Here is a 26,965-nt window from a genome sequence, read left to right as displayed (position 1 = left end):
TCAATTCAGCATGTTCAAAACACAACTTATATTTACCTCAAAACTTTACCGCTTCCAGGAGGACCTGAATTCAAATCTGGCCTCAGACACTTAGTGTAACCCTGGTCTCTTAACACTGTTTGCCTCAGTTTCCTCATCTATAAAATGAACTGGAGAAAAAAATGGTAAACTACTCTGATATCTCTGCCAAGAAAACCACAAGGAGTCACGAGGTGTCAGACACAACTGAACAACAACAATATACGTATAGTGTGGCTGAGCCATGTTAGATTCTGCACCAACACTTTATTTACTACCTTCCCATTTCAAGTATCTCTTGTGTATAAATATTGTTGGGTTCTGGTTTCTAATCCATTTTGCTATCCACTTCGGTTATACAGGTTGGCTCCTCCCATTCACATCCACAGTTATGATTACTGTGTATTTAGCTGTCTCCTTATTTTCTTCTGTTCATCCTTGTCTCTCTCTCTCCTCCCACCTCTTCTCTCCCATTTCCCTATTGAGTAAGACAGATTCCTATGCCGGAGAGAAAGAAAGTATACATATGTTCTTTCCTTTTGGAACCGATTCCAATGAAAGTGAGGGTTCAACCATTGAAGTATTGCCCATCTCCCTCTCCTCCACACACACTTTTTGCTTCACTGTAAAAGCTCATTCTTTTGAACCTCTTTTATAAAGAGGATTATTTTCTCCATTCTTTCTCTTTTTCCCAATGTCTCTCTCATTTTGGTTTTTTTTTTTGGGGGGGGGGAGAACTACCCATCAGAATTAACTCACATGCATGCCCTCTCCCTCTGTCTGTGTATATACACCTTTTAACTGCCTTAATAATTTCAAAGTTCTTAGAAGTTACAAGTATCATCTTCCCATACAGAAATATAGTTTAACTTTACTGAATCCTTTATGATAACTCTTTCTTGTTCACATTGTTATGCTTCTATTCAGTCTCGTTTGAATGTCAAATTTTCTATTTAGCTTTGGTCTTTTCATCAGTAAAGCTTTAAAGTCCTCAATTTCATTAAATATCCACTTTTCCCCCTGAAAGATTATACTCAGTTTTACTGGTTAAAATTTTTTATTGTGATCCTAGCTCCTTTGCCTTCTAGAATAATCATATTCTAAGCCTTCTGCTCCTTTAACTAGGTAGCTGCTAAATCTTGTGTGATCCTGACTGTGACTCTATGGTATTTAAATGATTTCTTTCAGGCTATTTGAAATACTGTCTCTTTGAGCTGGGAGCTCTGAATTTGAATATAACATCCCTGGGAATTTTCATTTTGTGATCTCTTTCAGGAGTTGATCAGTTGATTCTTTCAATTTCTATTTTCCCTCTGGATCCAAGGTATAAATTCTTTGATAATTTCTTGAAATATGATGTCCAGGCTATGTTAAACAAAAAGAACATCACAAGTCCATGAGACACGCATGGCAACTGCTTTTATAAAGCACATGCATGTGGTAACTCCCTACACCAAGATGCCTAGCAGTACAGGGAAAGTCATGGTATTTAAATTACAGGGAAAGGGGGAAATTATAGGGGAGGAGGAAAAGAACTAATCCCCTCCCAAAGGGTAGGAAAAAAATCACAAATAAGTAAAATGGCAAAATCAGCATTCTTTTCCCTTGGGAACAGCCAGACTACAAAGATATGATGGTCTGTTTATCTACAAGGGTCCCAAATGCAGAAACAAATTCTCAGTCTGGTACAGACTGAATGGTACCTGTCTTGATTCCCATTGACACACAGGGAGACTAGCATGGGGTAAAAACAACAAACTGTGTCGGCTCAGGAGGGCTTCATCCTTGACACATTTAGGGCCTCTGGTATACTTCAGGTTCAGTGTTTCTGGAAAATATGGCAACTGAAAAAGACATGTTCAGGGAACCCCTTCACCGCTGCTTCTCTGATGACAGCTTTCAGGTAGTCCAATAATTCTTAAATTATCCCTCCTCAATCTATCTTCCAGGTCAACTGTTTTGCATATTATATTGTATTGCATATTATTGCATATTATACTGTATTGACATTTTTATTATTTCTTGATGTCTCATAGTCATTGGCTTCCATTTGCCCAATTCTAATTTTTAAAAAATTATTTTCTTCATGTACAATTTTGTACCTCTTTTTCCATTCAGACTACTCAGCTTTGTAACAAACACTTTTCTTCAATGAATTTTTGTGCCTATTATACACTGGGCCACTTCTGTTTTTGTATGACTATTTTGTGCCTCTTTTACCAAGCAGTTAATTCTCTTCTCATGATTTTCTTGCATCATTCTCATTTCTTTTCCCAATTTTTCCTCTACCATTCTTATCTCTTTCTTTAATTCTTCCAAGTATTCTTGTTGGGTTTGGGTCCAATTAACATTTTTCTTTGATGCTTTGTCTGTAGCTGTTTTCACACTGTTGTCTTCTGAGTTTGTCTTGGTCTTCCCCAACACTATAGTAGGTTTTTTTAAGGTCAAATTCTTTTTTGTTGTTGATATTTACTCATTTTTCCACTCTATTTCTTGACTTTTAACTTTATATTATAGTTGTGCTCTGCTCACCTGGGGGTGGAGTGGCACTGTGCCAAGCTTCAGGACTTTTCATGCTATTATTTTCAGAGCTAGTTCTGACAGTCTGCAAATTTTCAGTACTTCGAAGGTGGTGTGATGCTGGGAGAGATACGGTCACTACTCTTGTGGTCTACACTCTGGTCTTTACCCAGGAAGGGTAAGGAAGGAACTGGTCTCCTGCAGCCACAAGTCCTAGTGTTCATCATTGCCTTGGAACTGATAACAGGGTGCTCATCCCCTATCATTCCTCTCCACCCCGAAACCGCCACCAGAACCATATATGGACAATAGTTGCAATAAGTGCCAGTTGAACCCAGTGCCAGGGAAAAGGTCCCCTGCAATCTCTTTCTGACCAGCTTCCTGCCCTCTTGACCTCTCCGGGCTAAAAGCTCCCAAAGTTGCTGCTGCTGCTATGTTTTGCGAATTCAGGACAGGTTTCCACTCGGTTGTCAATAACTTCTCCTGATGAACTACTAAGTTTTGAGAGACTGGGAAAAATGCCTTATTCTGATCTTTTGTTGGGTCTATGGCTCTAAATTTTTATTTAAGACATTATTTTAAAGTTTTTGGAAGGGAATGTTAAGAGAGTTCAGCTGGGTTGCCTTTAATCTACCATCCTGCCTCTGTCCCCACTTTACTAACTTTCTAATAACAGGGGAAGAAACCAGTGTCCCTTCAGAAGTTTAATATTTTCAAAGGGTATTGAGGAAGTTAAACAAGAAAAACAGAAGTCCTATGGTGAAGTGGTTTTGTTCTAAGGGGTTTAAGAAGTAAAGCAGAAGGGACAATAAAAAGGAATACACTAGAGCAGAAAGAAGGCAAAAGTGGAAGAGACTTGACATTTCTCATAATTGGTATAGAATAAGATACAAAAGTGGAGGAAGAGATGTACAAATGAGCTTCACTCTTATCTGAAGTATACAAACAGGTGAATGGACAGAAACATGAACACACACACATACACACACACACGTTTAGTACATAAATGCATCAGACTTAATAGGGAAACAAGTAAGGAGAGGGAAAGAAGGTGTTTAGGGGGAAGATAATTCTGGGAAATGAAATAACAAGTAAAACCACTTTCCTGATCCTGAAAGCAGAATTAAGCTGGTAGAGGTGGGTGGGGCGGGAGGAGGTGGGAGGGAGGGGGGCAGGCAGAGAAATAAAGGAGTGGAGCTAGAGAAGAATTGATATAACACCTACTATGTTGCCAGGCACTGTTTTAAATGCTTTGCAAATATCATCTCATTTGATTCTCACAACAACCCTGGGAGGGAGGGAGGAAGGGAGGTAATCTTTCTCTCCCCATTTTACAAGTGAGGAACCTGAGACAAACAAAGGTTAAGGAATTTGCAGTTTCATGCAGCTTGTTAAATGTCTGAGACCAATTTTGAGTCCAGGTCTTCCTAACTAGACATAGCCCTCTACCCATTAAATTCCAAAGTTTAGGAAAAAAAAAAGATAGAGAAAGAACTGTATTCTAATGGGGTACCTGTCAATTGGGGAATAAAAAATTTTGGTATATAAATATAAGGGTATATAAATTGTATATAATATAAATTTGGTATATAAATATAATATGAAAATATAATGGAATGTTATTGTACTACAAGAAATTATGAAAGAGCATTCCAGAGAATCCAGCAAAGTATGAACAATGAAGTAAATAGACTAAGAAGAAAAACTTATACAAGGACAGTAACATGGTAAAGAAAAACAACTCGGGGCGGCCAGGTAGCACAGTGAGTAAGAGCACTGGCCCCAAAGTCGAGATGAACTGGAATCAAATCCAGGCTCAGACACTTAGCTCCCACCCAGAAACACCTGGCCATGTAACCTTGAGCAAGTTACTTAAACCCAATTGCTTTAAAAAAAAAAAAAAAAAAAAGAAGAAAGAAAAACAACTCAAAGATTAAAGAAATATGACCAAAGGTCAAATCCAGCTTCAGACATTTAACACTTCAAGCTGCATAACCCTGGGCAAGGGTCATTTGACCTTGATTGCCACCTTAAAAAAAAAAAGAGAGAGAAAATATGGCCAAAGCATTGACCAGCAATGTCATCAGCAGTCCTGTGGTAAAGCACAATACCCTCCTCCTTTTACTTCATATTCTCATTCTCTACATCTTTTGGCTAAATACGGCATCACGTAAAACAGAAGGATTTACTGATGCCGAATTATTATGATAATTTCATGCCATATCAATATGTGGTCAAACTGTTACAGACAATACTTCACAGACCTTCATCCATCAAAAAGAGCAGAATATCTAGAAACAATACGTATACAATTTGCCAAAAATACTACACTAGTAGTGCCGATATTTGCTTTTAGTAATTAAGTGTTTTAGGTTTAATGGTAGCAATAAAATTTTTTAATCCCATGATATAAAATTTTGTGATAACTTTTAATTTGTAATTTTATTCAATTTAATAAACACAGATTTATAAGGATTTGCTATCTACTTAGTACCTGAAGAACTGTATTGTATTTAGTCTCTACACAAGATAAAAAGATAAGTCAGACACTGACCTCATAGAAATTGTAATCCAGTAAAATTACCAAAATGTTTCAATTCATATTCCATAATATCATACAAAAATTTTAAATGATATGCTGTTATAATACTAAAAATTAAGACAAACCCAGGAACTATATGAAAAGAATTATAAAATACTATTAACACAAATAAAGACAGATCTAAATAGTAATTGTTCATGGGTAAGTCAAGCCAATATAATAAAAATTAAATGTTATTGATATCCAGAGAAAGAACTGATGAAGTTTAAATACAGATCAAGGCATACTTTTTTTACTTTATTTTATCTTGAGTTATTTTGTCTGTTTTCTTTTACAACATGGCAAATATGTTTTGCATGATATCATATGTGAAATTAACATCACATTTCTTACCTTCAAAATAGGTAGGAGGAGAAGTGAAAGGGAAAGAATTCAGAATTAAAAAAAAAATTAATGAATGTTAAAATAAATAATAAATTTCAAAATAAGTTTAAAAAAAAAGAAATAATGGGGAAAAATATTGCTTTGTATTCACAAAGAACAGTGAGTAACCCTGAAACTATCTTGATATTGCATTAAAAAGAGTACTTGAAAACAATATTTTCCTCCATCCAATATTATTGATTTTGAAGAATAAACATGATTTTATTTTCTTTGTAATTCACTACACAGTAACTGGTATGGTTTGGTAAAGTCTGTTTTTAAATTGAATCCTTGAATAATATGTGTTTTTGTTAGAAAGTAAATAAATATTCTGAAAACTTGAAAGTGGTACAAACTTCTACTTAATATACCCAATGATCTAAAAGCAGCTTAACATAAGAGGACTCTCAAAGACAAGTTGCTTAAATAACAGATTTTTTTGGTTCACCACCAGGAAACCAAAGTTTAAGTTTGGATTTACCCTGGAAGGAGAGACTGTGGTGTTGGTGTCGGACCATTCAGAGCATACATGCTTATGCTGCCGATTCCACTGCTTCCCATACTGCCAGAACTTTGTGCAGACTGAGTATTCCGATCTTGGTAATTCAGTGGGAGGCTCTGAGGTCTGGCATAATAGTAAGGAGTTGAATGGGCATCTCTTGGTAATGCTTGAGCAAATAGTGTAGCATAACTAGAAACCTTAAAAACAAAAAAGCAAAATTCTAAATAAAAACATAGTAAGTAATTAACATTATCTTCAAAATATTTGCGGACAAAATTCAGATTCCTATATCCTTTCCATTTGTGCACTCGAGTGTCTAGTTTGCTAATAAAGCAAATGAGTTAATTCAAATTGAAGTAAGCTATACATAAACTGGTAAAATTTTAACAAGATGTTTAAATTCTATGAATAATTACATTAAATAGCTGCAGGCAACCATAAAACTCAAAACATATAATCTTTTTTTCAATATGGTCTAGTGAAGTTTGCATGCTATAAAATATCAAAATCCCAAATTCTTATATTTGAAATATTCTAATGCTTCTAAAGAGCACAGGGCAGTCAAAATATATACAAAAATCATATATCTGCAAATATCACTACTATAATATAGATTAGGACCACAATAAGAAGTCTGAGCTACCAGAATCCTAAAGTACAGAATAACAGAAAGAAGTGGAATAAGAATCAGGAAACAATGGTCTGATACTACCAGATGTGACTCTGGGCAAGTTAATTAACCCCTCAGAGCTTCAGTTTCTGTATCTAAAGAAAGAAGGAAGGTTGATTAGAAGTCCTCAAAGTTACATAGAAAAATTCTGTGATTTTAGGAGTAATTCACGTTCTACCCTCTCAAAATATATCATTCAATTCAAATTCATTAAAAAACAAGTAATTCATTAATGGTTTATGGCGTCACACAGAAAACCAAGTGTACATTTAAACAGGAAATTACTGTATCAATTTTGAAAAAAATAATTTAAATAAGAACTGATTATATGGCACACTAAAACATATTTCATATACATTATTTCCTTTGCTCCTGAAAACAATACTATGTGCTATTATTATCCTTATTTTACAAATGGGAAAACTGAAGCTGAAAGAGTAACACAGCAAGTAATAAAACCTAAACCTTCATGACTCTAAGTCCAGCATGCTATCACCTGTACTTGTAGGTCAAATTATAAAGGTAGCTTTGATTTTTTTAATTGCAAATTTCCAAACTTTCCATGAATTGACAGGTTGTCTATTTTTCTCATATACTTTTGATATTTCCACTTCTTATTTGTTTACCCTATTTTAAATTGGTGTGATAATCTCCCTTTGCCCTTTCACCATCACCAGAAAAAAATATTTAATGGCTCTTTTAAAAAGACAACAAGAGGGATGGCTAGGTGGCGCAGTGAGTAAGAGCGCCAGCCCCTGGGATCAGTTCCAGCCTCAGATACTTAACACCCACACACAAAAAAAAAGAACTGGCTGTGTAACCTTGGGCAAGTTACTTAACTCCAATTGCTTTATTAGAAAAAAAAAAAAAAAAGACAACAAGAAGCTGGACTAATATAAAAACATTTACCTTATTTGGTTGCTTTCGTGGATCTTCACTGAGACTAAGCAGGAGGTAGAGTATTGACCATTTATTTTTCAAAACTCCCTGTTGAAGAGAAATAATTAAGAACAATAAAACTTTTAAAAATATCACTTAATGAATCTCCTCATAGTTTTATTTTCCTGTACCTCCAAACTATGATTTTCAAAAACAACTATTACATCCAAACACATGATAAAATCGCACAAAGGAAATCTGTTCTAAATATTTCAAGTTCTTATTCTTTAGAAATAGGAGTTATCATTGTTTTGAAGATAATGCCCTTTAAAGATCAGTAATATATAACCTTATAACATTTTTTTCTCAAAGCCCTATAATAAAAATAATTTTTCATTGATCACCAAACCCTTGAAAAAGAACAGGTCCTTTCTATATCTGACAACTTAAAAAAAAATCAACTTTCTAGCTTCCTGGCTATATAGAAGGCAAAATGATTCTAACACCTGAATAACATTTTCTCCCTTTTCAACCACTTCCTTCTTACAGCATACAAATTAATACGTTAAATTTTTTCTAATGTTAGAAATACTGCTCCTATACTGTAGTGTATCTAGTAAAATGGGGATGAGTCTAAACATCTCAATTTTCATTGTGAAGAAGTAGTAAGGCATTATGCAATAAAAAGAGCACTAAATTTGGCATCACAGTATTTGGCTCACATGCAAGGCAATGCCTCCTTTTTAATCTAAATTTTATTTTTTTTTATACTAAAACACTTAAAAAGAGGGCATTTTCTTTCATACAGGTCACCAAGAGAGGGTTCTTTGTGAAATCATGAACTTCTATCAAATCTCTTGCTTTTCTTAAAGTATGTAGCCAGTTCTACACATTACTTTCAAAACTATCCTGCGTATCTACATTTCCTTCTAAACTTCCTTTTTTACTCTTCTGTGCATTTAAAAAAAATTGCTTACAGTGGCATCACTATTGCCGGCTCTCTCCCTTCAAACTGCCCTTTCCCCTCTTTTTCTTATTCCAGGTTAATTGTGGAAGACACTGCTTCTTACGACCAAATCGGTAAGTAAATGTCTGTAAAGCACTTACCACAGCGCCTGGCATATGCAGGCACTATACATATAAATCTTATTTCTTTACCCTTTACCCTTGTCTACAACTTTCTGGTTCTAATTTTCTCCATGTGTCAAATGAGAAGGTTGGAACAGGTGATCTCTATCTTCCAGCTATAAATCTTTAATCCTATAATCCTATAAATTAAATCTCAAGTAAAAAAACTTCTAAAAAAAATTTTTTTTTAATTGCCCAGGAGATTATCAGTAGGAAGGAACTACAAAAACAAATTAAACCACAAACAAAAAAATTAAAATCATTTACAAACACTATAGAGTAGATTAATCTTAAATGATTTTGTCTCAGATTTATATATTACCTTTGTTATGAGGAATTCAAAACATTCTACTATAGCCACAGAGGCCTTTGTCATATGAATCCATAAAGAGAGAAGGGGAAAGAAAGGGAATAAGCATTTTTATATGGTATCTACTACATGCTAGACACCATACTAAACATACTTATAAATATTATTTCATTCTATTCTTACAACAACCCTGAAAATAGGTGCTACTATTCCCTTTTGACAGTCAAGGAAACTAGGCAAACAGTGAGTGATTAAGTGACTTGCCCTGGGTCACACAGCTACTAAAGTCTCTGAGGTCACATCTGAACCCAGGTCTTGCTAACTCCAGAACCAACAATTTCTGTACTGCATCATCAGCCACTTCAAATAGCAAACAAAAGTAAAAATTTACAAAAAAGAAAAAATATTTATATTACAAAAGAAATCTTCAATTTACAAAACTATTTACCAAAGGCTTCCCTTAGAAAGTAAACTTTCTTTAAGCATTCAACGCATAGTATGACCTACAAAACATTTCATTTCTGTACTAATCTTCAGGATCTCATCTCCTTTTTGTTAGTCCTAAATATTCAAAGCAGAAGTTTTCGTAATACCAAAAGCACATAAATAAGGTACATGCCCATCAATTGGGAAATACCTGAACAAACTGAGGTACGCAAATGTAATGGAATATTATTGTACCAAAAGAAACAATGAATGTGATGAATACAGAGATGCATGAAAAAAACTTACATACAATGATGCAATATTAAGTAAGCAGAATCAGAAAGAATACAGTTAATGTAAAAATAAACTATACATATATATATAAATTTATTTTAAAAAATAAACACTGGGGCAAAATTCTATAAAGAATCCTATTTCCCAGTGACAAGTACTTTAAAAATAAAGATGAAGGAAAAAATGTTGTCAAGGAACAATAAAATAATGCAGCAAATGTTTTAAAATATCATATTTAAAGGAAGAGGTAAACCTACCTCTATGTTTTGTGTTTAAAGTATTATTCCTTCCCAATTTTCATTTTTTCTAACCTACACCATGATCTCTTTGAATTCTCTTGCACTGCCCTCACCTGCAAAGGACCCGCAAATTCATTTTGTTTTCTAATATTTGGATTTGTGTCCTTGAGAACTTCATGTAAATGTAGTTTTTGTAAATATAAATATATTTTGTAAATATAAAATATAAAAATAATTTAAAATGTACTAAAAACACTACTTGAAGGAATCACAAAATCACTGAATTCAGGAATTATAAGGGACATCAATGCAACCCAGACAAAAAAAGAATACCCACTAGAACATATTCCACAGGAGCTCACCCATCTTCCTTTTACAAGAAAGAAGCCATCAATTCTCCTAGGACTTTTCTTTTGGGGATCTTTTTCAGGCGGTGATCAGTGGATTCTTTCAACCCCTATTTTGCCCTCTGGTTCTAAAACATCAGGGCAGTTTTCTTTGAGAACTTCCTGGAGGATGATTTCTAGGTTCTTACTTTGATCATGGCTTTCAGGTAGTCCAATAATTTTTAAATTACCTCTCCTGGATCTATTTTCCAGTTCAGTGGTTTTGCCCATGAGGTATTTTACATTGCCTTCTATTCTTTCATTTGTTTGGATCTGTTTAATAGCATCTTGATTTCTCATAAAATCATTAGCTTCCATCTGCTCCAATCTAATGATTCTCCTCATTGAGCTTTTGAAATTCTTTTTCCATCTGTCAAATTCGACTTTTTAAGGAATTCTTCTCCTCATTGCCTTTTTGAGCCTCTTTTGCCATTTGAGTTAGTCTATTTTTTAAGGTATTATTTTCCTCAGTCAGGCTGTTGACCCTCAGTTCATAATTTTCTTGCATTGTTCTCATTTCTCTTCCCAATTTTTCCTCCACTTCTCTTATCTGCTTCTTAAGGTCTTCTATGGCCTGTAACCAGCTCGTATTTTCCTTTGAAGCGTTTGGTGCAGGAGTTCTGACTTCACTGTCTTCCTCCTGTTCCATGCTTTGCTCCTTTTTGTCCCCAAAATAGGAGTCTAATGTTGGAATCTTCTGTCTGCTTTGTTTCCTTTGCCTGGTCAGGTCGCCCCTCTGTCACTTGACCCCTGGGCTTTTGCCACAGTAGGACTCTGCCAACAGACAGGGGAGCTTTCATCCCAAACACTGGGTTTTCTCAGCTGCCGGAGGTATTATATGGGTGCCCTATCTGAGGTCTCCACATGCTCTGGCAAGCTGGACACATACCCCAGGACCTCCACCCTAGACTGCAATCCAGATCCAAGAAGGTTAAAGCAAGAGCAGTTACCCCTCAGACTGGTTGCTTGGTCCCCCTACACTCTGCAGGCCAGGAGCTGAAGCTGCCAATTGGCGCTGGCTGGCTGTGCCAGTGTCTCAGCTGGGTCCCAAAGTCCAGACTGCACTGACCTCTCACTTTGTCCTTCGTATCCATGTGTTGGTAAATCTGGAAATGGCCACAGCTGCTGCTGATCTGGAGTCCCTCTGGCAGGTGGCTGGTCAGGCCTGTCCTGGGGCTAAACCCTTGGGGTGGGGCTGGGCTCGGCTCCCAGAGCACTGTGCTAGCCGATTCCTGCTGGCCTGCAGGGCTGTCCTCAGCAGGAGGTTAGCTTCTCTGTGTCACTTTGTGGGTTCTGCAGCTCCAAAGTTTGTTTAGAGTCCCCTTTTACATGGATTGGGGAAGGTGGAAGCTGGAGCCCAGCGGAGGTCCTGCTTCTACTCCACCATCTTGACTCTGCCCACCCACCCCAAGCCATCAATTCTCAAGACAACCCATTTCACTTGGGTATAGCTCTAATTGTTAGAAATTTTTATCCTGACATCAAACCTAGAGAAGCTACATTCCCTATTCCAAAGCTTCTTTCTTTAAGTCTCCCATACCACCCACCGCACCTCACACCCTTTCAGCAGAACATCTGGCCTGACATTTTACTAAGAAAACAGATATACCTTGCATTCCCCTCTAATCCTCTATTCTGTATCTCAGACCCCTTTGACATCACCCCTATCCTCTCCTCCTTTAATCTCTGATAAGGGATAGTCCTTCTCACCAAGGCTATAGTGATATATATCTTTGATATATCTCATCCTTGATCCCATCCCCTCACATCTGATAGACTGTCCCAGAATCATCTACTCTCTCCTAATCTTTCATTTTCCCTATATTCCTTACTGCCTACAAGCACACTCAAGGTTCCTCTGTTCTGAAAAACTTGCTTAATACTACCATTAGCAGTTAGTATGTGGCACATAGTAAATGCTTATTAAATACTTCTTGACCGACTACCATTACCTCAAAAAATAGTCCCGCAGCTCTCTTCTCTTTCATGGGTAAACTCCTTGAAAAAGCTGTCTGTTGGGCTGTGGGGAGCCACTCCGAGCCGGGACAGGGACCACGTCAGGGCCAGCCAGCAGCCCAGGGTGAGGGCACAGGGCGCAGCGCCGGGCGATTGGGATCTAGCTCCTGGGGCTCCGCGGCGACTCAGGCCCATGGGGCGGCTGAGCGGGACGACGCAGGGGGGTCGAGCCCAGCCTCCATGGCCCACAACTACTGGGACCTCCCACGCCACCGCAGCCACCACCGCGCTGGGCCCACAGCACTGAGGCCTCCCGCACCCCCGCGTGCCTCCCCAACCCCACTGCCACCGGTCACCATGGATCGAATGAAGAAGATCAAGCGGCAGCTTTCCATGACACTTCAGGGAAGCCGACCTACGGAGAAGAGCAGCGGCTTTGAGCAGATCAACACTGAAGACAGTAACTGCAGTGACAACGAGATTGTGCATGAAGACCGGTTCAGATGGGGAGAGTGACCGACCAGGCTTCAGCCACATCCTCTGATGAGGTGCAGTAACCTGTGAGGGTCCGAATGCAAAACCATCCAGCCCGCAAGATCTCTGCTGAGGACGTCAACAAATGCCTCTTCCTACCTGCTGACATCCGGCTGCCTGAGGGCTATCTGGAGAAGCTGACCCCCCCGCAGCCCGTTCTTTGACAAGCCCCTGAGCCGGCGCCTCCGCCGGGTCTCTCTGTCTGAAATTGGCTTTGGCAAGCTGGAGACCTATGTGAAGCTGGACAAATTGGGGGAGGGCACCTATGCCACGGTATACAAGGGGAAAAGCAAGTTGACAGACAACCTGGTGGCCCTGAAGGAGATCCAACTTGAGCATGAGGAGGGTGCCCCCTGTACCGCCATTCGAGAAGTGTCGCTGCAGAAGGACCTGAAACACGCCAATACCGTCACCCTACATGACATCATTCACACAGACAAATCCCTGACTCGTCTTTGAGTATCTGGACAAGGACCTGAAGCAGTACCTGGAGGCCTGTGGGAATGTCATCCACATGCACAATGTCAAGCTCTTCTTGTTTCAGCTCCTCCGGGGCCTGGCCTACTGTCTCGGCAGAAGGTGCTCCACCGTGACCTCAAACCACAGAACCTGCTGATCAATGAGCACGGGGAGCTCAAGCTAGCAGACTTTGGCCTCGCCAGGGCCAAGTCTATCCCAACCAAAACATACTCCAGTGAGGTGGTGACACTGTGGTACCGGCCTCCAGACATCCTGCTGGGCTCCACTGACTACTCCACGCAGATAGACATGTGGGGTGTGGGCTGCATTTGCTATGAGATGGCCACAGGCAGGCCCCTCTTCCCAGGCTCTACCGTGGAGGATCAGCTGCATTTCATCTTTCGGATTCTGGAGACCCCCAGTGAAGAGACTTGGCCAGGAATTTCATCCAACGAGAAGTTCAAGAACTATGACTACCCCAAGTACCGGGCAGAGGCATTGCTGAGCCATGCACCCCGGCTGGGCACCGATGGGGCAGACCTTTTGGCCAGACTACTGCAGTTTGAAGGACGGAATCGGATCTCTGCAGATGATCCCATGAGACACCCCTTCTTCCAGAGTTTGGGGTCAAGAATCCATAAACTCCCTGACACTACTTCCATATTTGCACTAAAGGAGATCAAGTTACAGAAGGAGACTAGCCTTCGCTCAGCCTCCCTCCCAGACTCAGGTGGGTGTGGCCCCCACCCCCTCAGCCCCTCCAGCTGGCTCTTCCCAATAGCTCTCTGTTTCCCCCCACAAGCAGGCCAGCCTTCCGTGTGGTGGACACCGAATTCTAGGTCCTTGGGGCAGCTGGCTTTAGGAAGGTGCTGGTGACTGGCTGGAGGCTGAGGCCTCTGGAGGCCCATCGAGGCCACTAGAAGGAGGGCTGCTGAGGAGCCAGTCCTGCTCTCTACCTACCCCACCCCACCCCAGCACAGCTCACACCTAGCTGCAGTCGCCACGCCCCTCCACTAACCTACCTGCTCCTGGCTCGGCTGCCTCCCCCCCCCCATTCTCCTACAGCTGACTTTTGTGGAACGGTGCCAACAAAGCTCTTCCCTCGCTCAAAAAAAAGAAAAAAAGAAAAAGCTGTCTGTCCTCATTGTCTTCATTTTTTCATTCAAATGGGGGAAACAACATGCAAAAACTATGTACAAACAAGTTACATACAAGAAAAATTAGAGATAATCATCAGAGGTAAGGTACTATAATTAAGAGATATCAGAAAAGTTTCTTGTACAAGATAGTATTATGGATGGCACTTGAAGGACGGCAGTGAAGTCAGGAGACAGACATGAAAAAAAGAATTACAGGCATGGAAACAGCCAGCAAAAATTCCCAGAGTCTGAAGATGATATGTTATATATGGGAAATAGCAAGGAGACCAGCATAACTGGATCAGAGTTTGTGGGGATGAACAAATTCTAAGAAAACTAGAAAGATAATGGGCTAGATTATGAAAGGCTTCATTTCTTTTTATGTTGCACTCATTTATAAATGTGCTTATGGTATTTAAAATGTAAACTCCTTGAAAATAAAGTTTCATTCTTAGTACTTATATCCTCAGAACCTAGCAAAGTGTCTAGCATACAGTGCTTAATATTTATTAACTGACTAAACAGTTTCAATGGCCTCATTTGTCCTCCTCAAGTCTCTCCCTTTTACAATCCATCTGCTTTATACAGTTGCCAAAAGTGATATTCCTAAAGCAGTAACATGATCACATCACTGCCTATTCAATAAGCTCCACTGGTTCTCTATTACCTCTAGAATCAAATATAAATTCCTTTTTGGGGTTTAGGGCCCTGTGCAGACTGACTCCAACCTACCTTTCCAGGATTATTTCTCTTTAACATATCCTACTGCCAGGCAAAACTGGCCTTTTTTGTTATCGTAACACACCTCTTCAATTTTCGCACAAGCTGATTTTCACCCCTGGATTCCACTCTTTGCTTGACCATACCATTTAAATTCCTAGTTTCCTTCAATGTCACCTAACTTACATGAGGCCTTTACTGACCCCTCCTTAGTTCTTAATCCCTCCATTGCATGTTGTGTCCCAATAAAAAGTAAGCTTCTTAAGAGCAGGGACTGTTTCACTTTTGCTTTTGTATTACCAGTGCCCAAAATAGTAAATATTTAATAAATTCTGAGTGACTGAGTGATTAAAGGAAACTTTAAGACACTAAAATTTATATATTCACAAATTATAAATTAGAAAGTAGCTTTTCATTTAAAAATATTCACTAGCATTCTTTGAATAGTAAGTCCCCTTCATGAACACAAGTAATTTTGTTTATGCAACTACTAAACAGTTATAAAAGTGTACAGAATAATATTCTTTACAAATGTAAAACTGTAATATGTACCCTTCTCCTCAAATTAATGGAATAAAATCAAAGCTGCCTCTTGTCACATTCATTATATATTAGACTTGAATCAACATGAAGTTATATATTAATATTGAAAAGTTTAGAGTGTATTTTCTTCTAGCAAAAGTATCTTTAAAATTTCCAATGATAAAAATCCCCTAAATTTACAATGGAGTAGTAAGAGAATTCCTTTCCAATTCTAGGACTCTGGGATTTATAGTACTAAAAATCAGTAGTATCTACATGGCCAGGAAAAATTATGGTGAAAAGAAACAGCAAATCACATATTATGTAAATATGTGAATCATATGTGCAGCCATATATTTAAAGGGATTCAAATCCAGCTGCTCTGAAAACTTTAAAAATGGTAAAATTTGGAATATCTAGCTCAAAAGTCCTCTAGGTGGTACTATAACATTGGAACAGAATGGCATATAAATGACAAGTTTGATTATATTATGCTTTTCTTTCATTTCTTCTCCCTTCCAATTAACTTACAGTTTATACTATACTATACCTGCCCACACTGAATAACTACCCCACAACCCCAGTGTCTGCTATCTAGTCCAGTATAATATGGTAACAAGCAGGCACAAGACTAAATACACTAAATAAAAGAGGGATACAAGGGGGCTAGGTGGCACAGTAAATAGAGCACAGGCCCTAAAGTCAGGAGGACCTGAGTTCAAATCCGACCTTAGACACTTAACACAAAAACTAGCCATGTGGCCTTGGGCAAGTCACTTAACTCCAATTGCCCTCCAAAAAAAGAAAAAAAAGTGATGCCACACTATTACCCTTCAGAAGGGCCCTGGCATTACACAAAAGTTGATAAGAAATTTGAGAGGGGGTATCAAGAGTGAGGGGGCAGTACTTTATTCTGATGATATTATTTCCAAGTTGATTAGATGATCAAAAGTTTACAAAAGCCAAAAAAACAAAATTTCTGAATGTTTAATCTGTCAGAGTATTATTTCAGAAAATAATGTATTCATCATATTACAATCTTAAATTTCAGTAAGATTGCATAATTTTATCAACATAAGTTATTTATATCATCTGATTCACCATATTCTATACAATAATTAGCAAAAAAAAATTTCTGTTGAATTATATGGATATACTTAAGAAATTAAATGTACTTTTTTTAAAAAAAATGAAATAAGTAAAGACATGTCTGATGTCACTTTCTCACCAAATTCCTAACTCTTAGAAAGCCACAATATCACAATGTATATAATGATTTCAGAGATGAGTTAAATTCAAGTAAGACTTGCCCACACTGGCATCTACCTATCCAGCTTAGATGTAAAATTCAAAGAAATATTAATAAGAATTTGGTTCATCATTACATTTATACAAATGATATGAACCTCAGAAATACTTAGATTCCATATACTTGAATCTGTTAAAAGATCATGTCTTTATGTCCTGCTCATGACTTAAACAGACAAAACCCTTGCTCTCACCAGTGTGGAAGCTATTGTGTTCTGTCTTGTTTTGTTTCTTACTTGGAATTTGGGGGAATGTGGGTTTAGAAGTAAAAGAGAAGGGGCGTCCAGGTAGCACAGCAAGTAAGAGCACCAGCTCCAGTGTCAGGATGACCTGGGGATCAAATCCGGGCTCAGACACTTAGCATCCACCCAGAAACACCTGGCCGTGTAACCTTGAGCAAGTTACTTAACCCCAATTGCTTAGGGGCAGCCAGGTGGCTCAGCGAGTCAGAGCACCGGTTCCAGTGTCGGGATGACCTAGGGGTCAAATCTGGGCTCAGATACTTAGCACCACACCCAGAAATAACTGGCCGTGTAACCCTGAGCAAGTTACTTAACCTTGATTGCTTAAAAAGAAAAAAAAGAAGTAAAAGAGAGAAGCTGTGAGAAGCAAGAGTTTCACTTACAGTCAAGCATTTTAATATTTCCATACAAAACTGGCCAGTCTGCCTGCCTAGTGGAGCCCTGTTTAAAAAACGAACGTAACCTTGAGCAAGTTACTTAACCCCAATTGCTTTAAAAAAAAAAAAAGCATCTTCTTTTGAAAATTCAAATACCTATAACATGGCTTAATTGGCTTTTAGTCATTCAGTCTTCAATAACTGAATCATTTAATTTAAGAGACAAAAAGAACCTTAAAGATCATCTACTTCAACCACCCCTCCCAAGTCTTATGGATGAAATTCTTCCATATATGATTTATCCAAAGCAATACAACTAGTTACTGGCAAAAACAGTGTTAGACCTCCAGTCTCTTGATTTCAAACTCAGTGCCAAGTGCTCATTAAACTGTCTTAAAAATGCTTAACTGAGATCAAAGGAATTTTTACTTCGGAAAGTAGGAAAGAAAATATGACATTTTTGAACAAAACACTTTAAAGCAGTTGGTGTCAAACTCAAATAGAAACAGGGGCCACCAAACAGCAAATGAAGGTCCCTGTTGGCCACAAACTGACTTAGAAAACCATATGTTAACATCACCTATATTTTATTGTATTTTTATGTATTTTGTTAAATATTTCCCAACAACAGTTTAATCTGGTTCTGGATGCACTCAGAGAGTTACAGGCACTCTGGCAGGTCAAGTGGACATCTCTACTTTAGAATACAGGGAAAGTTTGCATGAGGTGCCAGAGAAGAAGACCTAGACTGCATAACTAAGTTACTGGATAGTATGGATAGTACAAAGTGGGGGGAAAACACACAAAAATAATGGTGCATCAAGTATATATATATTTTTTTATTTCACAAAGAAATATTTATAGATACTCCCCAAGACACAAACCTAACAAAGGGGGGGGGGGGAGAATAGGAAGAAAAAAAGAAATAGTCATTGTTACTTTCCCATAGAAGTGAGTGCCACCATTGGTTTTACAAATGTTTTCCCTAGAGCAATAGAGTCTGTTAAAGAAGTGTTTTTCAGACTAGCAATAGGTTCATGTATTGTAGTATTTATCTAACTTATTCTAAAGATAACTCATATGTTCAATACATCAAGCTATGAAAGAAAATGTTCTGCTAGAATCTGTCAAGTCAGCTCACTGAGATGTCAAAGATCCATGTTCTCAGAAATGAAATGCCAACAACATTTAGTACACTCTCTCAAGTACTTAAATGCATGTGTAATTTCATCAGTTTGGGAACTCTCTCCCATGAAGCCGGCCAAAACTTCCAGTGTGCTACCCTTAGTATGTTCAAATGCCATCCAGGTCCAACAACAATGGCAACTGTCTTAAGAATGGCAAATAATAAACTCCTACCAACCATATACTTAGCACCATCTGACAAAAGGAGAGAAAAGAGAAAGGGGGTGGAAGAGCAAGGGTACTTAATTTTTCATGGGGGTCAAAGATACTCCCATACAGCACCCTTTAAGCAATCTGGTGAAGTCTATCAACTCCTTCTCAGAATAATGTTTTCAAATGCTTAAAATAAAATACATAGGATTACAGAGAAAAAAAATTATTTTGAATGAAACAGAAAAAAAAATTAAGTTCATATATCCCAGTTAAGAAGTCCTAAAGAATATACAAGTTTTATTTTATACATCTGTTTTTTTATAAAGTTAGAAGATATGTTGTATTCTTAGTTTTTGTTCTACATTTTATGAGATTTAAAGTTTCAACTTTTGGAACACAGCCCATTTCAAGTGGGAAATGTTCTGTGTGTGACTGATATGCTTATCCAACACAGGCTCACTTGGCAGGGTTTTTTTTTCAAGGGTATACTTTTCATCTTCAGAACTTCAGCCTAAGGTATATAATTCCTGAAACTAAAACTTTGGTACTCTCTTTTTAGGGACAAATGATAAATTGTAAAAATTGGGAAAGAAGAAAAGCAAAAGAGACAATGCTTTGAAAGAGATTACAATACTGACCATATAGGCAAATATGGCAGATTCTTACTTTTTGCTTCCCAAATAAAGTCAAAAGGAGACTAAACTTTTAGACTAAAAGGTCTAATATTGTTTAACCAAGAGTGATTTCTAAGATTCTTCCCAGTAAAATATAAATTCTTTGACAGTAGAACTGTTTCACTGCTGTCTTTGTATCCCAAATGCCTATTATGGTGCCTTAACACAAAATAGGTACTCAATTTTTTTTGTTTGAATTAGATTTATTAAATATAAAAGTTTTTTATTCAAATGAGTTATAGACGAAAATCTCATCACCATTGTAGCAGATTATTCTCACTCTGTGTGTGTGTGTGTGTGTGTGTTTAAATTAAGAAATATGGAAGGAATACCTTTCAAATGCTGTTAAATTTAACACAGAAGTAATAAAGTTCTGTGGCAATGAGGCAGAGTGGATAGCTGGCCCATTAGCCTTGGAGTTCAATTGAATCATCAATTAAATGGAATTGAACAGCTAGTCCACTTAAGCCAAATCTCAAAGATGAAGAGTCTCTGAAAAGAAATGAGATAAATGTCTAGTTATTTATCATCTTAGCCTCAGCTCAATGATTGATTCTAACGAACGTGATTAAATTTCAGATCACTATCATATATACAAAAATCTTTGAAAAGGATTGAGAAAGGTTTTTAAAAGTAGTCTGAGAAAAATGTAAAAAGTTTTAAGAAAGGAAAATTTGGACTTGATAAAAGAAACAAAAAAGTGTCTTGTATTATAATCCCACATTAATGATCATCTACAATGAGAGGAAAACTAGTAATAATTTTAAGATTTTAGTATACAAATGCAAACCAATTTGAGAAGGCTCCTATTTTGAGGAGGCGATTCTATGATGCTAAATTATTTCAACATATAGTAGACTGGCAGACTTTTTTAGAAAAAAATTTTTTAATTAAAAAATTTTAATTAAGAAATCCTTAACCTTCAAGCATAAACAAGTCTCATATTTGAACTCATAAAAGTTCAAAACCAAGACTTTTTTTTAACTCTAAATCAATATATCAATACATTTTAGGGTCCATTATTCTAAAAATATATTTAAACATATAAGCTTTTATTACGAATTAATAAGTCGACCATTTTTTCCCATCTCCTTCCTTCCTATAATGACTTTAAGCAATTGTACACAAACCAAATGTGTAAATACTGCTGATTTATTCCAAATTTTCTATCCAAGCTAGTGGTTTTCCTTTCAGCCCCAAAGCAATTTAGCATTAGACCCAAATAAAGAACATACATACTTCTAATACAGTAAAGCTCCCCACTCAAGACATACAGAATGATAGAAGATCCCCACAGCACTCTCCCTGGACCAGCCCTAGGCTCTTAATAAACCACAATCTAAAATTAAAAGCCATTACCCAATACAGATGTGGCTAATATGATACCACAAAAACTCTTCTTGTACCACTAGTAGCAACCTTAGTATCAGTGAAATAGCTTTCATATAATACCTGTGAATGGAGCTTCCTGTGGAGTTCTGAAAATAATGCAGCATCTGCTTCCCTTCTTTGTCGAACAACTAAAAAGTTAGAAAAAAAGTTTAAAAAATAAAGCATTCATATGCATTATAGTTCATTTTTATAACAAGATTTCATTTATTAACAGTCCTATCATTTGGATATTGAGTATTTATTTTTACTTTTGGGTCTTTCACTGTATTATTAAACCCATATCTATCTATCTATATCTATATACGTCTGTAACTTTCATCTAACAAGAAGCAGAAAAAATCTTTAGCAGATAATTTCTTCAAATCGAACCATGTTGAAAAGCTATGATTTGTACAAATCTCTCACAACCCTATTTAACTATGTCCTAGAAAAACGTCTGTAATGTTTTAAGGCAGTTCCAAAACCATTCCAAATGTAGGGGTACTCTAAGACAAATTTAGATTGTCCTAGAGAGAGACAGGAAATATATTGAAGGATAATGACTGATCAGGAATTACTACGTCAATTATCATCCCCACAGAGACTAGAATCCCAGGCAGGACCGAGAATTACTCCAACTATATAAGACCATCAGGTTAAGAGTCAGCCTGAAGTAAGAATATATTGTGTAAGACTCATTTCCAAAGTTTATGACCAGCATCAATCACAATTCAAATTGGTATTCAAACCAAAGCAGGACAAAATGCAAAAAAACACCAAAATAACACCCAATACTATGTGTCACTCTGGAATAAATCATAATTCTCTCTAAATACTCATCAAATAATTACCTCTGGAAGAGAACATAACATAGATTTAGCATTTTTTTATTATTTTCTAGTTTCCATCAAGGTTATTAAAAATACTTAATTATATAGTGAATAAGCATTTATTAAAGTGCTTACTATGTACAAAAGTACTGTATTAAAACCTGGAGGCAGAAAACAGAAAAGTAAGGCTGTCCCTGCTCTCAAGGAACTCAGATTCTAATATCAGAGAAGACAACATATATAGGTTTCAAGGATAAGAAGGATGGAAAGGTCCTATAATTCTTATGGTTTAGCTGCAAGGCATATGGAAATGCTTCTTCTTTAATTCCCTACCCACTGATAAAAATCTTATACTTTCGGAAATGGATACATTTAATTTAGTAGTGAGATCTTTTTTTTTTTCAAATGCTTTATTAACTTCTAATTTATATCATTCATTTCTGCAAGATTTTGAGTTACAGATTTTCTCCCTGTTTTTCCCCTACCCACCGCCCCAAAATAGCAGTCCCACAGCATATCCCCTCCTCCAATCTGCTCTCTCCCATATTTTCTCCCATACCCCTTTTTCAACTTTTCCAGTGGATCTCTACGCCCCAGTGCCTGTATATCCTATTTCTCAATTACATGTAAAATAGTATTATTAAATTAATTAAATTAAATTAAATAATAGTATTATTAAATTATTAAAATAGCATGTATGTATACACACACACACACACACACATATATATATATATATTTAAACATTTCATTTTAAAACTTTGAATTCCAGATTCATTCCCTTCCCCCCTTGTCACCCACCCTTACTAGGAAGATAAGCAGTTCAGTACAGGTTGTACATGTGGGGCTAATGCAAAACAATAACAAAGTAGATATATTGTAAAAGACTGACTATATTTCCCTCCCTCCTATCCCACCTCCCACTTGTTCTATTCTCCACTTTGATTCTGTACCATTTCAAAAGTGGGTGCTTCCAACTTCTTCCCTCCCCCCCAGCCTGCCCTCCCTTCCATCATCCCCACTCTCATCCCCTTCCCCTCTACTCTGCTGGAGGGTGAGATACCCTAGTGTGTCTTTCATTCCCTCCCTGAGCCAAATTCATTGGGAATAAGGTTGACCCATTCCCTTTTGCTTTCCTATTCTTCCCCTCCATTGTAACCATTTTCCCTTGTCTCTTCTATATGAGATAGTTTACCCCATTCTGTCTCTCCCCATCTCCTCTCATTATATTCCTCTCTCACCTCTTAATTTCACCTTTTTAAGTATCATCCCTTCCTGTTAAATTGGGCCTGTGCCCTCTATCTATGTATACCTGTAAACATATGTCCATAAACCCTCATATATAGACATATAAATATTTCTATTCCCTTCAACTACTGAAAAAGGTTTCATAAGTTACAATTATTGTTTTTCCATGTAGGGATGTTAAAAGTTCAACTTTGGTAAGTTTCTTATGATTTCTTTTCCCTATTTACCTTTTCATGCATCTCTTGCTTATTGTATCTGAATGTCAAATTTTCTATTCAACTCTGGTTTTTTCAGGAAGAATGCTTGAAAGGCCTCTATTCCATTGAATGACCATATTTTCCCCTGAAACATGATACTCAGTTTTGCTGGGTAGGTGACTCTTGGCTTTATAACGAGCTCCTTTGACCCCCAGAATATCACATTCCAAGCCCTTCGATCCCTCAGTGTAGAAGCTTCCAGATCCTGGGTTGTTCTGATTGTGTTTCCACAATATTCAAATTGTTTCTTCCTGGCTGCTTGTAATAGTCTCTCCTTAATCTGGGAATTCCAGAATCTGGCTATAATATTGCTAGGAGTTTTCTTTTTGGGATCTTTTTCAGGAGGTGATCAGTGGATTCTTTCAACATCTATTTTGCCCTCTGGTTCTAAAACATCAGGGGCACTTTTCTTTGAGAACTTCCTGGAGGATGATTTCTAGGTTTTACTTTGATCATGGCTTTCAGGTAGTCCAATAATTTTTAAATTACCTCTCCTGGATCTATTTTCCAGGTCAGTGGTTTTTCCCATGAGATATTTCACACTGCCATCTATTCTTTCATTTGTTTGGATTTGTTTAACAGCATCTTGATTTCTCATAAAGTCATTAGCTTCCATTTGCTTAAATCTAATTCTGAAGCAATCGATTCTCCTCATTGAGCTTTTGAGATTCTTCTTCCATCTGACAAATTTGACTTTTTAAGGCATTCTTCTCCTCATTGCCTTTTTGAGCCTCTTTTGCCATTTGAGTTAGTCTATTTTTTAAGGTATTATTTTCCTCAGTCAGGCTGTTGACTCTCATTTCATAATTTTCTTGCATTGTTCTCATTTCTCTTCCCAATTTTTCCTCCACTTCTCTTATCTGCTTCTTAAGGTCCTCTATGGCCTGCAACCAGCTCGTATTTTCCTTTGAAGCTTTTGGTGCAGGAGTTCTGACTTCACTGTCTTTCTCCTGTTTCATGCTTTGCTCCTTTTTGTCCCCAAAATAGGAGTCTAATGTCTGCTTTGTTTCCTTTGCCTGGTCATGTTGCCCCTCTGTCACTTGACCCCTGGGCTTTTTGCCACAGTAGGACTCTGCCAACAGACAGGGGAGCTTCGTACCAAACACTGGGGTTTTCTCAGCTGCCAGATGTATTATATAGGTGCCCTCTCTGAGGCCTCCACATGCTCTGGCAAGCTGGACCCACACCCCAGGACCTCCACCCTAGACTACAATCCAGATCCAAGCAGGTTAAAGCAAGAGAGATTACCCCTCAGACTGGTCGCTTGGTCCCCCTACACTCTGCAAGCCAGGAGCTGAAGCTGCCAATTGGCGCTGGCTGGCTGTGCCAGTGTCTCAGCTGGGTCCCAAAGTCCAGACTGCACTGACCTCTCACTTTGTCCTTCGCATCTATGTGTTGATAAATCTGGAAACGGCCACAGCTGCTGCTGATCTGGAGTCCCTCTGGCCAGTGGCTGGTCAGGCCTGTCCTAGAGCTAAACCCTCCAGGTGGGGCTGGGCTCGGCTCCCAGAGCACTGCACTGGCCAATTCCTGCTGGCCTGCAGGGCTGTCTTCAGTGGGAGGTTAGCTTCTCTGTGTCATTTTGTGGGTTCTGCAGCTCCAAAGTTTGTTTAGAGTCCCCTTTTTACATGGATTGGGGAAGGTGGAAGCCGGAATCGCTCTGAGGTCGTGCTTCTACTCCACCATGTTGATTCCACCCCTGTGAAATCTTTCTTTACAGAATATTCATTATTTGTGTCTGCAACACTTGGAAAATAGAGCACAGTGCTTTGCACTTGGTAGACATTTAATGCTTACTGAATAGCATGAACTGGTGCTAAACCCTTTAAGTAAGCTTATGAGAGGTTCCTTTTTCAGTGTATATTTTACTGTGTAACTGGAATATAGTTTTTGAGTATAACATTCAATCAGGTACATTTTGAAATATAAGCATATAATGTAGGCATATTCTGGTTTTTAAGGCTTGGTGACAGAGCATTTATCTTTTTCATTCAAAAAAAAGCTCTTTAAGACTAAGCTATCACTCTTTGCAGATGATATGATGATATACTTAGAAAATCCTAAAAAATCAAGTAAAAAACTACTTGAGATAATAAATAAATTTATCAAAATTGCAGGATATAAAATAAACCCACATAAATCCTCGGCATTCCTATATATTTCTAACAAAAGCCAACAGCAAGAGATAGAAAGAGAAATTCCATTTAAAGTTACTATAGACATTATAAAATATTTAATAATCTATCTATCTATCTGCCAAAACAAACCCAGGACCCATATGAACACAATTACAAAACATTTTTCACACAAGTAAAGTCAAATCTAACTAATTGGAAAAACATCAGTTGCTTGTGGCTGGGTCAAGCTAATATAATAAAAATGACGATTTTACTTAAATTAAATTACATATTTAATGCCATATCAATCAATATACCAAAAAATTATTTTATAGAGCTAGAAAAAATAGTAGAAAAATTCATTTGGAAACACAAAAGGTCCAGAATATCAAGGGAATTAATGACAAGAAATGCTAGGGAAGGTGGCCTAGCCATACCAGATTTTAATCTGTATTATAAAACAGCAGTCATCAAAACTACTTGGTACTGGCTAAGGATCAGGGCAGTGGATCAATGGAATAGACTGGGTACACGAGACTTAGCAATGACTATAGTAATCTACTATTTGATCAACCCAAAGACCCCAGTTTTGGGGATAAGAACTCAGTATTTGACAAAAACTGCTGTGAAACCTAGAATACAGTATGGCAGAAACTGAGCACAGGCCAACATCTAACACCATACACCAAAATGAAGTCAAAATGGGTGCACGATCTAGGTATATAGGCTGTTACTATAAGCAATCTGGGAGATTACCTGTCAGATTTATGGAGAAGGGAAGATTTTATGACAGAAAAAGAGGTAAAAAGCATTATAAAAAGCAAAATGGATAATTCTGACTACAATAAATTGAAAAGTTTCTGTACAAATAAAAACCAATGTAACCAAGATTAAGAAGGAAGTGGAAAACTGGGAAAGAATTTTTACAACCAGTGTCTCTGATAAAGGCCTCATTTCTAAAATATACAGAGAATTGAGTCAAATCTATAAGAATACAAGGCATTCCCCAACTGATAAACTGTCAAAGGATATGAACAGGCAGTTTTCAGATGATGAAATTAAAGATATCTATAAGTGGGGCGGCCAGGCGGCTCAATGAGTAAAAGTGCTGGCTCCAGTGTCGGGATAACCTGGGGATCAAATCCGGGCCCAGATACTTCACACCACACCCAGAAATAACTGGCCATGTAACCTCGAGCAAGTTACTTAACTCCAATTGCTTTAAAAAAAAAAAAAAGATATCCATAAGTATATGAAAAAACGCTCTAAATCACTACTGATTAGAGAAATGCAAATCAAAACAACTCTGAGGTACCACATCTCGCTGGCCAGATTGGCTAAAATGACAAAACAGGAAAATGATAAATGCTGGAGAGGATGTGGAAAAATTGGAACACTAATGCATTGTTAGTGAAGTTGTGAACTGATCCAACCATTCTGGAGAACAATTTGGAACTATGCCCAAAGGGCTATAAATAAGTGCATACCCTTTGACCCAGTAATACTACTTCTAGGGCTATATCCCAAAGAGATCAT

At 37.6% G+C, this 26,965-nt stretch overlaps 1 protein-coding gene and 1 pseudogene across 1 annotated transcript in view; one reads left to right on the top strand and one right to left on the bottom strand.

The window, feature by feature from the left end:
* Positions 1-26,965, bottom strand: part of TUBGCP3 (tubulin gamma complex component 3) — a 180,888-nt gene that overhangs the window by 103,018 nt on the left and 50,905 nt on the right. The window contains exons 3-5 of the mRNA XM_069094097.1: positions 21,059-21,126; positions 7,585-7,662; positions 5,985-6,202 (exon numbers count right to left, since the gene is read on the bottom strand). Of these exons, the coding sequence (XP_068950198.1) occupies positions 5,985-6,202; positions 7,585-7,662; positions 21,059-21,126 (364 nt within the window). The remainder of the gene's footprint in view (positions 1-5,984; positions 6,203-7,584; positions 7,663-21,058; positions 21,127-26,965) is intronic.
* On the top strand, positions 12,600-14,380 carry LOC138165673 (cyclin-dependent kinase 16-like; annotated as a pseudogene).

This window comes from Petaurus breviceps, unplaced genomic scaffold (assembly GCF_028583685.1).
Source record: "Petaurus breviceps papuanus isolate PSGF00001 unplaced genomic scaffold, PetGlider_PUasm1.0 214, whole genome shotgun sequence".
NCBI classification, from domain to species: Eukaryota; Metazoa; Chordata; class Mammalia; order Diprotodontia; family Petauridae; genus Petaurus; species Petaurus breviceps.
The sequence above is the reverse complement of the archived record's forward strand: the minus strand, read 5'-3'. Positions and strand labels throughout refer to the sequence as shown.